The sequence below is a fragment of the Pyrus communis genome, chromosome 6, assembly GCF_963583255.1.
Source record: "Pyrus communis chromosome 6, drPyrComm1.1, whole genome shotgun sequence".
NCBI lineage: Eukaryota > Viridiplantae > Streptophyta > Magnoliopsida > Rosales > Rosaceae > Pyrus > Pyrus communis.
The window spans coordinates 26325302-26342538 of record NC_084808.1 but is presented as its reverse complement, the minus strand read 5'-3'; the positions used below and the strand labels follow the sequence as shown (position 1 = coordinate 26342538).

The following is a 17237-nucleotide window of genomic DNA, read 5'->3' as shown; positions in this document are numbered from 1 at the left end:
CACGGTTTATATATTTTAGTTTATGCCTTCTTTTTTAAGGTAATTACACTTTACACCCTTCATGTTCAGTTTGTTTTCAAAATAGCTACTGTGGTATTATTTTCTTACATTGCACCATAAGATTTTCAAATCGTAACAATTTATGTTCCTCTGTTTGACCATTTGTTCCTCCGATGCGATTTCACATCAAGGTGCAATGTGAAAGTGAACCAACTCGATGATTGAAGGAAATTCATTCGAGTTCAGTTTGCATTGCATTTTTTTCACTTAAAGGCATTTGAACTGACCAAATTACAAACATTTTCAAATTTTCAATTATTTGACACTTTACAATGTGAATAATGTTAATAACCAATTGCTAACGGTAAATAATGATCCTGAGAACATTCGTTACTTTATGTTGCACTCGTACTTATGCTTTGACACTTAAGCATCGTTAATTGGGTCCTCACCCACACACTGCACACTCTTCACTTTGTGGTCTCATCACCTTCCAGCTATCAACCAGCACACTTCAATTAGGGTGTCCGTATTGAATATCCGGGTTGGGGTGTGTCAGTTAAAGAAAAACAAGAACACAAAACCACTTTACAAAAATGATTCATCTGGGTGTAACGTACAAGGTAGAGCACAATTTACAAACTCACAAAAAACTACCAACTGATGAGTTATATACCCGATGGAATTTAAAGCCGGGCATACCCATCGGAACCGACATTGCAGTAGGTAGACCGCAACTAAACCAACGTCCCGTTAACCGGGCACAACTCCTTCCTTGGCCTTAAAAAATATGCCATTGCGACGGCGACATAGATTATTGAAAGTAAACAAAATTACACTTTGGCAGCTACATTTTCCACCTACAATCTAAGAATGGTTCTCAGTGTATCACAAAGATTTTGAATAGTCTGTTGTTCCTGAGTTGCTTGCATTTCTTGGAGTGCCATATCTTCATAGCACCTGAAAGCAAATGAAACCTCTCGAGTAAATAACAAGCAATGTAAGCAAGGGCTGCAGCATGCAGGACATGCTTGCCGCAGCAGAGATGATGTGGTATGCTCACATATTACACACAAAACACAACAATTTTCTTTTAATTTTTTAACGAGCCAAAGTAAAAGTTCGATAAATATAATTTTGTTGACGTACATCTTGTGGTAGGCTAATGCTTGTGCCAGATTCATTAGAGTTGGACTTGTAAAGAGCCTTTTGTAAACACTTGGAGGGAGGGGCATCTGCAGCGCACCAATAGATCAAAAATGCTTAGAGAGAGAGAGAGAGAGAGAGAGAGAGGGAGGGAATGCAGAGAGAGAGAGAGAGAGAGATTTGACCTCGTTTTGCCCTCTTCGTCCCTTCTTAGACTGTCCATCACCAGTAAAAAGCTCCTGTAGTGCCTCCATGGCTACAGTTCCACTTTTATCCTGATGCATGTCTCCAAGAACATTGTCTGATAAGAGAGCAATGGGGGATATATCGGTTGCCCTCAAAAATGGTATAGGCACTGTGTTACCAGCTGCATATATGGACCAAAGCTGCCATGAACATGAAAATAAGCAATTATATACCAATGTTGAGCCTGTTGACGCATTTTTAGGAAGGGCAGGTTTTTAAGTCAAAGGTTGGGACAGTTTTCGATTAGTGAGGGAATTAGAGATGCCCCTTGAGGGAGAAGAAATGAGGAAGGCATGTCCGACTGTGATAGGGACCTATCCAAGCATAGACCTCAGGACGAATATTACCTTATCTTGCATTGCAAAAGCTTTCCGGCTGACAGTTTCATTCTTCACTGTGCCACTGCTTATACTGCTTGGACCTCCAACCTGGACTTGAGATATGCCTTTTGTCTTGAGGCTCTGCTCAGATGCACGTAGAGTGTTTACAACTGGAATGCTGGTTTGGGTAATACCACTTGAAATTTCCTCCCTGATAGAAACATCATCATAAATTCAGAGCACTCTTGTGGAACTATAGCTTATCTTTTGACTAGGAAATTTATATTACATAGACCAATCTTATCAACCTTGAAGGGGGGGGGGGGGGGGGGGGGGGGGGGGGGGGGGTGGGGTGGGTGGTGGGAATCTAAAAACAATATTTCTAAATAAAATTCACGAATAATAAGTGAGGGCAGTACCTGGGTTCAGGCAATTTGCCTCCTGCGCCAGTATTGGAAGAGCCTTCAGGAAGTCCAGGAGCAGGTGAAGGTTCTTTGGCACTAAAACTCTCTGCCTCGCTAGGGATCTCATCTCTTTCATCCCCCTCATGAATAATAAAAGTGCCAAAGTTACCTGTTAAAACATAGGTTTCACATACATCAGATGGATTGTATCCTACCCAAAGAGCAAATAGATTGTCAAATAAAGGAGTTAACAATTAAGTGCCAGCAGAATCATTTCACTAGGATACATTCAACCAACAATCCCACAATTTCGAACATCAAGTGATGTCATGTCCCTCAGGGAGAGAGAGAGAGAGAGCACTAAATGATATCACTATCAGTAATAGCTACACCATTCTGCCCTTGAAAGTTTGATACTGCGACAACATAAGGTCAGGCCCACAGGTGAGTTTATCACCAGATTTCATACAATTGAAAAAGAAATAACAATAAACATGTAAAGGAAAAAAATCAATGGAATAACTAGTACATCCCTTCTCAGAATTCAATATCCAAGCATAAATTAGACCCTTCGAATTAAAGTTCCCAAAGATAAGTATCTATCATTTACGCACACCAAGAAGTCAATCACAAGCATACCTTCCCCGGTTATTCCCACATCACCAGATATGTGCTGCTTCCTCAATGTGCTACCTGAAGATACTTCATTTTCCCCTTGAAGTGGCCTTGAAGGGACAGTATCTCCATAATCCTCATTGACTTTGGGAGCTTCAATTGTCTGTTTCAAGTTATAAACAACATTTAAGATGAGAGTGATTTGACATGAGTTGCACAAGGAGAGACAAAATGAGAATTCGTACATTGTCCCGTTCAGGTGGAGCAATATTTTGTGCTTGCAAAGCCATTGAAGCTCTTGCTTGCCTTGCCTTTTCAATCTTTGCCAACATTGCAGAGGGACCACATTTGCATTTTTCAATGAACTTGTGCTGCATTTAAATAAAATATTAATAAAGATACAAAACATCCAAGATTATGAGCACTTGGCAAAGATGAAGATATGTTTATTTTCTTTCAATATTATAGGTATCCAAATCTGCTTCAAGGTAAATATAATTATTCCAACATCAAAGTTTCTGTATAAATTATTGCTTTAAGTGATTCTTTCACTAAAGAATTTGATTTTGAAGAAAAATAGTTTATCATGACATAAAAGATTTTAAACAGAGGTTCTTCTTCATAATCCCATTTTGTGAATATAACATATTGTCACTGACTAGCAGTACCTTCAGCATCTCAGATGCAGTAGGGCGTAAACGAGGTTCTTTAGTTAGGCACTTTGCCACAAAATCATGAAACACAAGAGACCTGCAAATGAAAGCAGTACTATTTGAGCACAATGCTGCACAATAAAAAGCAAAAAACAATGGAATTATACATAAGAAAAGGTTAGAACTATTGTGCACATAATAATTTGCACCGGTAAGAATTTATATCAGAACTCTTTTAAGGTTTGATGAGAGCTTCAATAGTTCTATTGCAACTCCTCTCAAAAGAAGAACAGACTAAACTCAAATCGGATAAGTCCCGGGCAAAAAATCACATTCAAAGCAGTGGTTATAGTAATAAAGAATTTTCAGTTGAGCGCAAATCCCATAACAATAAAATCATAAAACCTACACTGCTTTAAGATACAGCATAAAGTTATTTAAAATTGTCATACAGGCTACTGTCCTCAATAATGTTAGAGAAAGACCAGATATACAAAAGTATGAAAACGGACCATTTTTCTTTATCCTCAAGCATCGGGGCTGGCTCAAGGGATATCATGAATAAAACCTATAATAGACAATCAATAAGTTACTTATCCCCTCAACAAACAATAACTAGAAGGGAAAAAAAAGGAGGAATTTTTTTTAACAAATTAACATTCAACCACACAACCGTTGAGCCATGAACACACATCACATCACAGGATCCCTACTTATGCTTGGTTATAACAATTTTGCTACTTGTGTGTATCAGGGGCCATCTACAAGGCATAGTTCTCTTGAAACATCCAATTTTTTTTACAAGCAATAATAGGGAGGGGGGAATCAAGATCAGTAACTTAGGTGCAGGGGTGCATACTCTTAAGCAATTCAGCTACAAGCCCCTTGAGAAACATAAAATCTTTACTAATGCTATCTCTTAACCTATTGTCAACAAAAGCAATGAAGGAAAGATTATGCAACATAGAAAGTGACATCTGTGTTCCAATTGAACATGCAACCTTGGTAGAAACTGAGATGAAAAATATGTAATATAACTTTCGAGTTTCGAGTAATTAGAAAGTAAAAAGTTAAAGTACTAACCCTCATTGGATGCACCGAAGATCTTGGAGGGAGGCCCTGAAAATAATTACAAGGAGAATATGACAATGATCAATGATCATTACTATGAATTGCATGATCTCGTGAAGAAATATGAGTAATTAATTGATGCTAAGACAAACAACTATTTCATCATGGGAGCTAATAATACCAGTGTTCTCTACATAGGATACAATAGTCATAAGTCCCATTTCAGTTTTGAAAAGAACATGCTGAACATATATTACCTCTGCCATTTCAATTGCAGAAACACCAAGAGCCCATACATCCACCTGGAATTATACCAAGAAGTCAGTCTTGATAAGGGCAGCACACATAGAAGAAACAAGCAAGACAAAGGAAATAAAATTGTGTAGAGTAGAAATGAATCACATGATACCTTTCCATCATAACGACTTTCCTGAATAACTTCTGGAGCCATCCAATGTGGAGTGCCAATGAACTGAGAATAAAATAAATAAAACTTTCATGTATCAAGCACAAACAGAGTATCACCAAAAAAGCCAAGGTGTGTAACCGTCCATCCTATAAAGCCATGATATGTTAGTAATTGTCAAGTCCAGGGAATCGGATTCCCTTGATTATTACTTTTAAAAGTCCCAGAAAGATACCCGCTATTAAAAAAGGGAAAACAATAAGCATTTGGCCTTTACAGCAAACTAATATTACTTTTAAAAGTCCCGGAATGATACCCAGTATTTGAAGAAAAAAAAAAACAATAAGCATTTGGCCTTTAGAGCAAACTACTAGCAATTTCTGAACCCATAAGGGAAAATTTTGGGAAAACAAATTAAGTCAAATTAAACAGAATTATGCAGCAGCTATTACATACATCTTATCAAAACGATTAACATACCGTGTTGCGCTTTGACATGGTTCTTGTAAGTTGAGCTGCAACACCAAAATCACCTGCCAACATTGTCATACACCAAAGTTGAGTTAGAGTGTTGTTAAAAGTACAAGAAAAATTAAAACAGAACAGAATAGTACAGAACATACTCCATTTCCATTGTCAACTTGGAATGTTGAAAAATTAATTAAAGGGAAAAAGCCCCTTGGCACTTTTTTTATGATGCAATAATGCCACTAAGGTTTTGAAGGATTACAAAAGAGTATGAACATCATCAGCTGTGAAAGAACTGCTTAACTTGGATGTAAAGAACATCCAAAACTTTAATGAGATAGTACTGCATATAAATGAATGATAATTGCACTCACCCAACTTGACATCTCCTTGTTCAGTTAACAGAATATTACCACCCTTAATATCTCTGTGGACCTTGAAAATCGAGTGCAGATAAGCAAGGCCCTGTACAAAACAAATATTGTTCAAATACAGCAAACACTTCACACTGAAAAATATAAACTGAATAGAAAATGAATGTATGTAAAGCGGCATCATGACAAAATTTTTGAGATAGTTCACTTTACTTTCAGATATGGAATTGAGAGAACATATATGAAGCATTTTGTAGGCACTTCATGAAAAAATTTAGGCATAAAAAATCAGGGGAGAACCCCTTAATGAGATGCAATTGTTTGCTTTGAACTCGACTATCCAATCAAAATTGATCTTACCTTCAACGCCTCCCTACAAATGAAGGCTATTTGATACTCCTCCAGAGCATCCTCGGTAACATTCATCAAGTCGACAACACTGCCACCACCACAGTACTCCATCACAATCTAACAAGACACAACAACAGAGCAGTCTACGGTCTCAGAACTTGCACTAACCTACTTACAACCCAAAAAAACAAAAAAACAAAAAAAACAATAACAGCTTCGTCATTTAGCAATTTCACCAGTAATCAAAGCAAATGCCTTTCATTACCCAAAGATACTCTTCTCCTTGGTAGCTCCCCAGGTACCGAACAACATTCGGATGATTACATTGTTGCAGCATCTCAATTTCACCGCAAATTTCCTCATACCCCTCCTCCTAAAACCAATCAAAACAAAAATTCAAACTGAAATCAAGTACAAATCAAATGCACGAAAAACCGATAAGAAGATAACCAAAACATACCCCTTGAGACAATGAAATAACTTTGATGGCCACCAGCTCCGACGTCTTAATATCCCTAGCTTTATAAACCGCGCCATAAGACCCCTTCCCTGCCATTCAATTCAATCAGTTAAATTTCACAGAAAATTAAACAGAAGTCAATGCAGGAGCAGCTGAAATGCATAGAAGTTGAAAGCACAAGAAACCCACCAAGCTCATTGAGCAGGTCGTACTTCACAGTTGGGTCTTCTCTGGTAATGCTATCGGGTATTGAACTCGACGACATTTTAGTAGTTTGGCGATACTCTTCGCCCTGCGACGACCCACTGCCCCTCCTCTGCTTCCCAAAGCCTGACTCCGACGAGGCCTGCATGCTTGCCACTGCCCTACTCATCGTCGAACCAACGCCGCTGCTTGTCCTCCTCACCACGGTCCCGCTGACAGACTCTCTCTCACTCGACGGCCTCACCACAAAGGTCGAGAACCCATCGCCGTCTCCGCCATCGTCGAAAGACGCCCGCTTGAAGTCGCGCGACCTCCTCGTGGCCCGATTCCGATCGGGCTTGACGATCATTGTGCCAAAATCGCCGCCATTTTCGTCTTCCTCCTCGTCATCGAAGTAATCGATGGGGGCTCCGCCGCCGAAGTCCTTGGGGAGGCGTTTGAGGAGCGGAGGAAGAGAGGCGTCGTCGTCTTCGTCTTCGTCGGCATTACCCTTGTAGACCATTGTGGCGTAGAGGTCGGTTTCCGGGTCGGAGCTCTTGGGTTTGCTCCGACGATCGGATTCGGAGTTGGAGCCATCGTCGTCATGGATGACTACGGTTGAGTAATCGGGTTTGGGTGGAATTTTCCGGGTCCGGCGGGTGGTGGGGGTCGGATCCATTTCAGGATTGGGAGTGAGAGGGAGAGAGGGAGATAGAAGGAGAGAGTGTGTTGCTGGAGAACGCCATAGCTCGGAGTGGATGCAAACCAGTGGGAACCAGCTGTTGAGCACGATGACGTAGTTTTTGGGCTCTTGGGCTCATTAGTGTTTCCAATTTGGGCCCAAAGTAATTTGTTTTTAAACGAAATTAAATACCCATGTTTTTGTAACGGGGCTTGCTACCCATCCCCGTAGGCACCACACCAAGTTTATTTTATCACAAGTAGTACGGACAATGCTTTGTGTCACTTCATGTGTGCATTTCACTGTCCACTTAATCACATTTTTACTGTAAAAATTTTATAATCAGAACAATTTACTTTTTAATAGATATTAAAAAATTATTGCTACATAAATCAATTAGTAGAAAATTATTTAGTTTTTGGTTGTTGAAAGTTTAGGGAGAGGGTTCACTTAGTATTATAGTCTAGTGGTATTCTTTCTAATTTGTAAGTAAGGTTTTAGATGAGATTCTCGCAAAAGGCGAAGTTGAACCACATTATTATAGCAAGTATATTGTACGGTTTAGCCCATTTCCCTAATCCCTTAGTGTAGATAGTATCACTCGTTTGAAAAAAAAAAAATTGAGGGAGAGGGGAGTCTACCCCATCTTAGGACCAAGGAATATGACATATCACAAGCCTCTTTGAGGACTTACATGGAGGGTCTTAGCTCTTCTTTTGGTTTTTACAGATCGACAATAATGATTGCCGATAGTCGCTTAGTACTACAATCTAGTGGTATTCCTCTTTACTTGTAAATGAGAGATCTTCGGTTCGATTCTTATCAAATGCGAATTTGAACCACATTATTGATAGCCCATTGTGAGGCTAAACTCACCCCCTCCCCCTTAGTGTAGATAATATTATTTGTTAAAAAAAAAAGAATGATTGTCAATAACGAGACTCGAATAGATGTTATTGAGAATTATTGATTCATCAATATGAACCAAAGATGGTTAGTATTAGTAAGGGTAATTAATACTTTTTATTTGAATTTTTAGTTAGAATTATAAGAAGTTACTAAACGAACCATATACATATATATGAACCACTAACAATCTCTAGTTTTTACAAAGATGTCTTTAAATGATGAATGTTAAAACGTATTTTGACAATAAAACTGCATTAATTAGAATCGGGTTAGTAATATGTGTAACCTAATCAATGATATTATGATATCTTTATGATATTAAATAATTTCTCGTCACTACATGTGACGTGATGAGGAAATTTGAAAAGTTAAGAGTATGTTTGGTATCCTATCCAAAAACTTTGATTGTTCATAAAAATAATTTTCAAATAACATCATTTAAAAACAGTTGTCTTTTAAGTCTCAAATTTTCAAAAATTTGTTTGGTTAAGTTTTTAAAAATAATTTTTTTTAGTTTGAATTCAAACTTCCTTGAACAAAAATTGGAGGAGAGAAAGAATTGGAAAAGAGAAAAGAGAGGAAATAGTTGGTGAGGAGAGAGAAAGACATGGAGAGGACGAGGAGAATAGGTAGAGAGCAAAAAATTACGATGAGAAGGTGAGAAGTGAGAAGAAAGAGAGTGTGATGAGAGAGATACAAGGCAGAGGTTGAGGAGAGAGAGTAGACAAGGTGTGGGGAGAGAAGAAAGAGAGGGTTGGGAGAGAAAGGGTTAGGAAGGAGCAAAAGAACATGTTTTAGGAAAGAACAGGAAAACTCTAAAAACTCATATTTAGTGTTTTTAAGAAATAGCCTATGTTTTTAAGTTAACCTTTAATCCAATTTTAAAAAGAGTCATACCAAACAATAATTCAAAACTTAAAACTCAAAAAGTGTTTTTTAATTAAAAAAGTTGAACTGAAGTAAGATACCAAATAAACCCTAATGTTCCAGACTATCACTCAAATTTACCGCTCGAACAAGATTTTAGCATAGCATCGTCGCTAAAAGAGATTTCGAGAGGGCTCGAACTGGCTATATTTCTAAAAACATGAAAAGAAAGAAGAAAGTAGCTAGCTGTCCTCAATTTTAGACGCAAAAGATTATCATCGGAACAAGTATAGTACTGCATCTCCTTTACAAGATGAAAAGGAGTTGTGTCTATCTGTAGCCATGCTCCTCCCTCATATCAAGATATACATTCCTTCTCTATCTTCTAAAAAGGTAAAGGAATATGAATCTCACCCGATCCATACAACCAAACCAAAGCCATCGAATCAAACCCTTGCTTCTTTTTCTTCGATCTTCATGCATGCTGCTAGATTATGATTAATCACGTACACACCGACATAAACTTACTGCAACGAAGATGTCACCACACACATATGCCTAAAGTACGATAAGATGCAGAAACCATAAACCACTAGAACGCGAGAGGAACCTCATTCCTCTCAACGTCGTGGATCAGTCTTTGTTATGCAGGAATTGCCCCCCATACACCCTCTATCTCAAGTTAAGTTGGCACATCTGTTTTCGTATGGTCCTTCAACTATGTCAAAAATGTCTCTTTCTCGTCTTTCGTTCTTTTCATTTCCCGTCTCAAGTTACTTTCTATTAAGCTGGTTTAGAAAAGAATAATGCTACAACGACCAAAATTTTAAATCAAATAATGATACCAATAGATAATAAGTCTATTAATCATTATTTAAAGTAATAATTCAATTATCAACATTCATATTATTTGAGTTACAAAATTTGATTGGCTTTTTTTATTAGATCTCACAATATGTTGAATGCACTTCTCATTAAAATTTAATATTAAATGACTTACATACCTAATATGTAATGACAATTTTGACCTTATAAGGTTTTTAAAAAAATAAAAATCCAAATTACTTTTCACATGTTATCCCAAGTTTATTTTTCTTCTTCAACTCTCAAAACCACTCTCATCCTCCATTGTAGAATTAATGAAACTAGAAACATGTTAATTGAAAAAATTATTCTTGATGAATGAACCGTGAAATCAACGTTTCAGATACTTTACATGAAGTAAGACTTTGTATTTTCATTGTTTTAGTGATTTCAACGACATCGACATGCATATAACTGCGTTATGAATGATATCCATTAAAAACAAATATAATTGATGATGAGAATCACACACCTAATAAACCTTAGCCACATTAGATCACAAAGATCCCTTGATTTTAAAAGCAACGTAACAACCTAATCTCTTCTTCTAATTCAAGGATTCAATACCTAAATCTATTCCCATGATTCGATTAAAGGAAAAGAAGAGGAATCATCATCATCAGCCCTAATATTTATTTAATCCCCATTACCCAGTGCCACTGCTCCTACTCCATACAAAGCTCTACACTTCTATAGTTGCCATATTTTTTTTGGAATTTTATCTTTCTCATCTTCCTCATCCCCTGTTGCAAAAATCATCTCCCTCATCTACTGGTATTGAATACCCACAGCCTTCCACCTCTTTCCATGAAAGGATAGAGAAACATGAAGGGATAAACACATGCAAATAATCAAACAATTGTTGGCACCACTCCAATATAAAAATTAAAAAAATTTCGAAGTCACACCAGCTTCAACTTCAACTTCAACTTCACATCGAAGGTACTATTGAATGACCTTATGTACCGAAGGTACTATTGGATGACCTTATGTATTTGCACCTAAGATTTGAAGAGTGTGAAGGTACTATTGGATGACCTTATGTATTTGCACCTAAGATTTGAAGAGTGTGAAGGTACTATTGAATGACCTTATGTACCGAAGGTACTATTGGATGACCTTATGTATTTGCACCTAAGATTTGAAGAGTGTGGGGTGTACGTAGAAAATGTAAGGTATATGTTAAGAGGTGTGAGAGTATTATAGGAAAGTAAACAAGGTGTATTAAGATAAATTTTAATTAAAAAAGAAAATGTAGGATGTATTAAGTATGTAAGATATATTCATTAATACGTAGGATTTCAATATAATAAGTCAATTTGATTTAGAAATTTAATCTCCCAACCTTTAACCTTCAAAAAAAAAAAAAATTTAATTGGCTCGTGTGGGTCGAACTTTTCCTCATCGGCCAAGTTAACATTCTTCCTAATCAGCTTAGACAGTGAAGAACTTACAACTGAAAGCACAAGAAACAATATCAACTTTGCAAATTAGAATGAGCAGATATAAAATACAATAACTATATATAGAATCGGCAAAGTTGACATATTCCAAACAGTATTATACAGTCAGTCAGCTGCCCATGCATTACACAAACACGATTTAATTAACATAAACTACCAATACTTAACCAAAAGATAAACCCAAACTTGTTGTAGTTCATGAGCTTCCCCAACTGTGGCAGCTAACATATCCAAAACTTGCACCTAATCATGATTTACTCCTTTAATTAAACTGGAGTCTACCCTAACTTGCTAACCAAGCTAATTAAACCACGCAAGGGTTGGTTCAACAACTCAAAAAAGCTTCATCAAACAAACCTAGGAACCGCTCTGCAAACCAACGGGCTCTTCATCTCCATCGAAAGCTTCAAACATTCCGACAAGTCCACGTCACCATTCTCCGAACCAATCCAGTTGAAGTTCTGTAGCAGCTGAGCAAGCCAGAGCTGGACGGTGGCCAATCCCAACGCTTTCCCAGGACAAACCCTCCTTCCGGAACCGAAAGGCGCCAGCCTCAGATCAGTCCCCATGATGCTCACATCCTCCGCCATGAATCGCTCCGGATTAAACTTCTCCGGCTCAGTCCAGACCTTCGCGTCGTGTGTGATTGCCCACATGTTCACCATGGCCGAAGTTCCAGCCGGGACAAAGTTATCTCCCACGTAGACATCATGGATGGCAATGCGAGCCCAGGAGAGGAGAGGGCCCGGCGGGTGCACCCTCAGGCACTCCTTCACAATGGCTTGGAGGTAAGGCAGGTTGGCAATGTCGGAGCCCTGGACGGTTCTCGCGGAGCCCACCACGGCTTCGATTTCAGACTGAGCTTTGGACTGTATTTCTGGGTGCAACACCATTCTTGCAAGAATCCATTCAAGTAGTATGGCAACCGTGTCGGTTCCTCTGAAAATCATCTCCTGTAATTTAAATATTTTAGATTCTAATTTCCAAAAATAAAGTGAAACTTGTGCAGCATTTCAGAAAAACATAACTAGAAAATTTTCACTACCGGCAGATTAATTAAACAATTAGAAGGTTTTTAAGCCACTTAAGTGTTGTTTAATTGTGATTAATCTTGCAGTAAATCGCTATTTAATATGATTAAATAGGCAATGAAAAAGTCCTTTAAGCCACTTCAATTGTTGTTTAATTGTCATTAATCATGCAGTAAAACGATATTTAATATGATTTTGTTGTCTGTATATTGTCGTTTTAGTGCAAATGGGTATAATTTTTATTTAAAAACAATCTACTCGTGCATGATTCCTAAACAAAAAATAAATAGGGCAAGTAAAATAGTACTGAACTAACTAAAAATTAGAGTGATAAAAGTAAATAAAAATTAGTACCCAAAGCACAGAAATCATGTCAGAATCGCTGAGTTTGTCATCTTCCTCCAAATTAAGCAAAACATCAACAAAATCTCCAACCCTTTCCTTCTCAAAGCTGCCACCTTTCACTCTCTCAAGCCTATGTTCTTCGATGATTTTTCCAACAAAACCATTCACTTTCGAAACCACCTTTCTGCACCTCTTCCTTACGCCCTGCAAATCCAGCCAACTCAGAAACGGAAAATGGTTGCTCCAGTTGAACACCCCCAGCAGCTCATACCCTTCAGTCACCAGTTTCTCGAGCTCCAGCCCATCGCCACCTTTGTCGAACTCGTAGCACCGCCCAAAAACTGTCATCATAACGTTGTTCAGAGAACCGAAATGAAGCACCTTTTTCACCTGAACTTGGCCGTTCTTCAACATCAAACGCCTTAACTCCTCGACCATTTTCAGCCCCACTTCGCGTCGGAAAACCTCAGAGCCAGCGATTCTCTTTGGACTGAACAAATGGGTCGCTGCAATCCTCCTCAGATTCCTCCAGTACTCACCGTACGGCGCGAACCCCATCGCTCTGTTGAAGAGAAGCTCGTAGGCCGTCTCATTCACAGGACGGTTAGCGAAAGCTGTGCTGTTCAGCATCTCTTTCGCCGTTTCCGGTTGGCTGGCGATCACGAACCGGCTGAGACCGACAGAGAAAGACATCAAAGCCTCGGCCCTGAAGCTCCTGGCGAGCTTGGCCAGCACTCGGTGGCGAGCCGACCCAATGAAAACGGTGAGCGACCCAATGAGGGGGTAGCCAGGTGGACCCGGAATAGCCCGGAAAGCTCGATCCTTGCACAGCGCCCAGGCGAGGCCTCCGGGAGCGAAGCAGAAGGCGCAGACCACCGTGAGAAGCACAAAACAGGCAAATGTCTCGAAACCCAGATCGGAGGAGTGAAGAATCGACCTAGGTATGAATATGAGGTGATTTTCGACAGACATTTTGATTAGAGTCTAGGGAGAGAGCGGTTTTTTTCAGAGTGGGAAAGTGGAAGACGAAGCAAGCACTGAAGACGAAGAAGGTGAAATGGGGGCAATTTTATAGACAAAATTGGTGGGATGAGTTTAACCGTGGTAGAAAGATTACTGGACTGGGGTTAAAAGAGGACGGTCGGATCGACGAAGAATCAATTCCGATATCGTGGCTGTCTCCTGTCCATCCGATTGCGATTCGAGGAAATGGAGCCTGGGGAGGTCCCACGTCTTTGGAAACGCACTTTTGTTCTAGTTATAGTAACGAGAGGAGGAGGGGTAACGGTTGGGGACACGTGTAAATATTAGAAAGTGAATTAAGAACAGTATTTATGTTGTGAATTAAGGACATGTCTAATTTGATTAAGGTATACGCGCTTAGTAGAATAACTGGCAACGTGACATCATTTTATTAACTGGACAAATTGTCTTATTAAAGTTTTTATTTATCTCGAAGGGGCAAGGAGAGTGAGATTGTTATGAAGGGGAAGGGCTGGTTCTCGGCGAGGTTGATTCGAACCTTGACATTATGGATTGTAAACATGTGTAGAAATCTTTGAAGTTACATGTGCCATCTCGTATTCATTAGATATATTATTATCGAGAGTACAGTAAAAAAAACAGAACATTCCTATCACCAATTGTTTTCATTTAAGAAAATGTTAAACACCTATCTATACATACGTTTAAGAATATTGAGTTTTGAAGTTAGAAGTGGAAGAGCCACACCACCTATAAGCCAAAGGACACACACAAAGAGTAGACACCCCCCCCCCCCCCCCCCCCCTTCTCTCCCTCTTGCATTTTCATGGACTTAAAAACAATAAGTTTTCTTATGTGCATTTTGAGCAAACAGATAACGTGACATAATGCTTGTCCTCAAGGAGACCAGCCATGGTACATTTTTATTGCCAATTAACATCCTGCTCCACTTAGGTAATGTTATATATAAAGATAAATTTATATATTATATTATATTATTGAACTAAAATATCACGATAAAACTAAACATGTTTTATGCTATCGTTCTCGAGATGTGTTTAGGACCATGGACCAACTTGATATTTTGATGCATAAAAATGAGATCAAATGACCCTATAATCCATAGTTTTGATGGTGAGAGGACTGAGGAGGAACCAGTTGGATTTGTAAACCCTAATTACCCCAAAGGACAAAGGTCATGACTTTTTTTTTTTTTTTTTTTTTGGAAACAGAGCATGACTTTTAAATTTATACGACAAAACTAATGACTTTTGGTCCATCTAGTTTGTTAGTTTATAATATGGACCTCACTTGGGTACTAACAAGTCAGTACCCATTTTACACACCAATCTATATGGCCCGATAAAAATATAGGATAAGAATTGTCTGTCATTCCACTTCCGATGTTCTCTCGTGCTTTTTTATTTGTGTGAATACAGTTAAATCATATCAATATTTTATATTATTATTTATTTTTATCTTATTATCTCTATAAAAAAAATATAAAATATTAACGCGCTTTAACCGTGACTGCACATAACAGGAGGGTACGAAAGGACACCGAAGTGGAAGGACAGAGAATCCTTGTCCAAAAATATAACATATGTCATCTCCTTATTCTCTTCTATCTTTGCAACCAAACACAACCTCACCCTTAAAACCGTTACCAAACATAAATCTTCTTCGCCACTTCGTCTTCCTTCCGCTCGAACAAGTTGATGACGATACTCATAACCGGCCACCGCAGCCGGCGTCGAGTCCACGTTCACCACCAAGCGAGAAGCCCCAACTCGTCATCCTCACTGCCGCGGACGACGGTGGCATTCACTGCTGGGTGGAGTCGACGATTGGAGGAGTGTTTGTCAGTGGAGTCGATGGAGAAAGCTTAGTGCAACTAATAAACTCGTGTTTTTTTCTGTCTCGAACTCCCACTTCTTGGATTTTATCATTTTGGTTTACATCTGCCATGGGAAGAAAATTATTATTCTGGTTTAGGTGGTTTGTCATGGTAGATCGGCCATGGTAAGAAAGGAACAAGAAAAGATGAATGCTTGGTTATTTGAGGCTGTTTGGTTAGAATTTTTTTTGATTTTGGCCGGAATACGAAAGGTATGCTATGTCTTTTTATATAAGTGATAGAAAATTTTATTTTTCAAATTATTAACTTTTTAACACACATATCATATTATAACGTTTGTATAATAATACGTGATGTACCACTTTGTATACCAATCACACTTACAAATTTTTCGTTTGGTTACTAAGATTACAGGGGTGTGGCCCGCGTGGGAGAGAATTTCAAATGACAGATGTTGTATTCCTGTTGGACCACATAGCTTGGTGAGTAAAATGAGTACTACCCAGACTGTACCCAAGTAATATTTTTAGAATATTTCTTTCTCTTCTGGTCACAAACCAGAATGCAAAACGCTAGTTTGGTTTCAAGTGGTGACGTGTAAACGAAGGAGAGAGAGCTCCATGCAAATGTATAAATGTTTTCGATTTGGTTTGATTTTTGAAGTGTTGAACAAGCAAAAGGCAGCAGATATTGCAGTCTGCAGCAAATGGCAGTAAGGCAGTTGCGCATGCTGTCTACCTCCAGCGCCAACACTAGTCTGTCCACAGTTTACTATATCGTGTTCGTAACTTACATAAAACGAGTTGATTATTACGGAGTATTTAAATTTAATAATGTATATTTTCTTTTAAATATTTTAGTTTATATTGAGAAAATGCAATGAATTTGAACTCGAGAAGCCTATTTACCTGAATAATATGCATTGCTAATAATGTGCGATGAAATTTACATAATAATACATTATTAGAAAGGTTTTAAAAAAACGTTAGGCGTTAGTTGGACGATGAGCTGGAACCTAGTGCCTAGGCGGTTAGGCAGGACTTAGGTGGACGTGTAGGCGGACTAGGCGAATTTGAGTAAATCTATTATATTTCGTTTAAAAAATGTATACTTATACTTAAAATATATATACTTTCATCATAAACTACAAAATAGAACGACATACATATTATGAAGTATTAGAACATAATGAAAATATAGGGAACAAGAATATAATGGGTGTTCATTTAAGTATGCAACAAGTCTCTTACAATTTATTGAAAAAAAATAAAATGTAAAATAAAAGTTATTTATTTTCTGTTTAAGTAAGTTTTAACCTAGGCGGGTGCCTAAGTGGGTCTTGATGGGATAGACGGGTGCCTATGAGGTCTAAACGGGCACCTCAGCAAGTCTAGGCACTCTTTCTTAATTTTTAAACATCTAGACATTAATCGGAACGGTGACTAGCCTCCTAACATTTAGACGAAACGTAGACGGTGCTAGACGGGGATTTTTAAAACAGTGATTATTAGTCTACACTTTGTCACGTGACGGTAAA

At 38.3% G+C, this 17237-nt stretch overlaps 2 protein-coding genes across 2 annotated transcripts; both read right to left on the bottom strand.

Moving 5' to 3' along the window:
* Nucleotides 1–587: 587 nt before the first annotated feature.
* LOC137736328 (serine/threonine-protein kinase 1-like) lies at nucleotides 588–7422 on the bottom strand. Its single transcript, XM_068475616.1, has 18 exons — nucleotides 6704–7422; nucleotides 6515–6603; nucleotides 6320–6427; nucleotides 6064–6171; nucleotides 5704–5794; nucleotides 5342–5394; nucleotides 4865–4927; nucleotides 4713–4757; nucleotides 4468–4503; nucleotides 3897–3952; nucleotides 3400–3481; nucleotides 2977–3102; nucleotides 2685–2894; nucleotides 2132–2355; nucleotides 1740–1923; nucleotides 1332–1532; nucleotides 1150–1235; nucleotides 588–960 (listed from the first exon to the last, which is right to left on the bottom strand). The coding sequence occupies exons 1-18, from the start codon at nucleotides 7374–7376 to the stop codon at nucleotides 861–863; spliced, it is 2535 nt and encodes an 844-aa protein (XP_068331717.1). The 5' UTR covers nucleotides 7377–7422; the 3' UTR covers nucleotides 588–860.
* Nucleotides 7423–11669: 4247 nt separating this feature from the next.
* On the bottom strand, nucleotides 11670–13874 carry LOC137736558 (cytochrome P450 78A5-like). Its single transcript, XM_068475810.1, has 2 exons — nucleotides 12868–13874; nucleotides 11670–12435 (listed from the first exon to the last, which is right to left on the bottom strand). Exons 1-2 carry the CDS (start codon nucleotides 13828–13830, stop codon nucleotides 11830–11832), a joined length of 1569 nt encoding a protein of 522 aa, XP_068331911.1. The 5' UTR covers nucleotides 13831–13874; the 3' UTR covers nucleotides 11670–11829.
* Between the last annotated feature and the right edge of the window lie 3363 nt (nucleotides 13875–17237).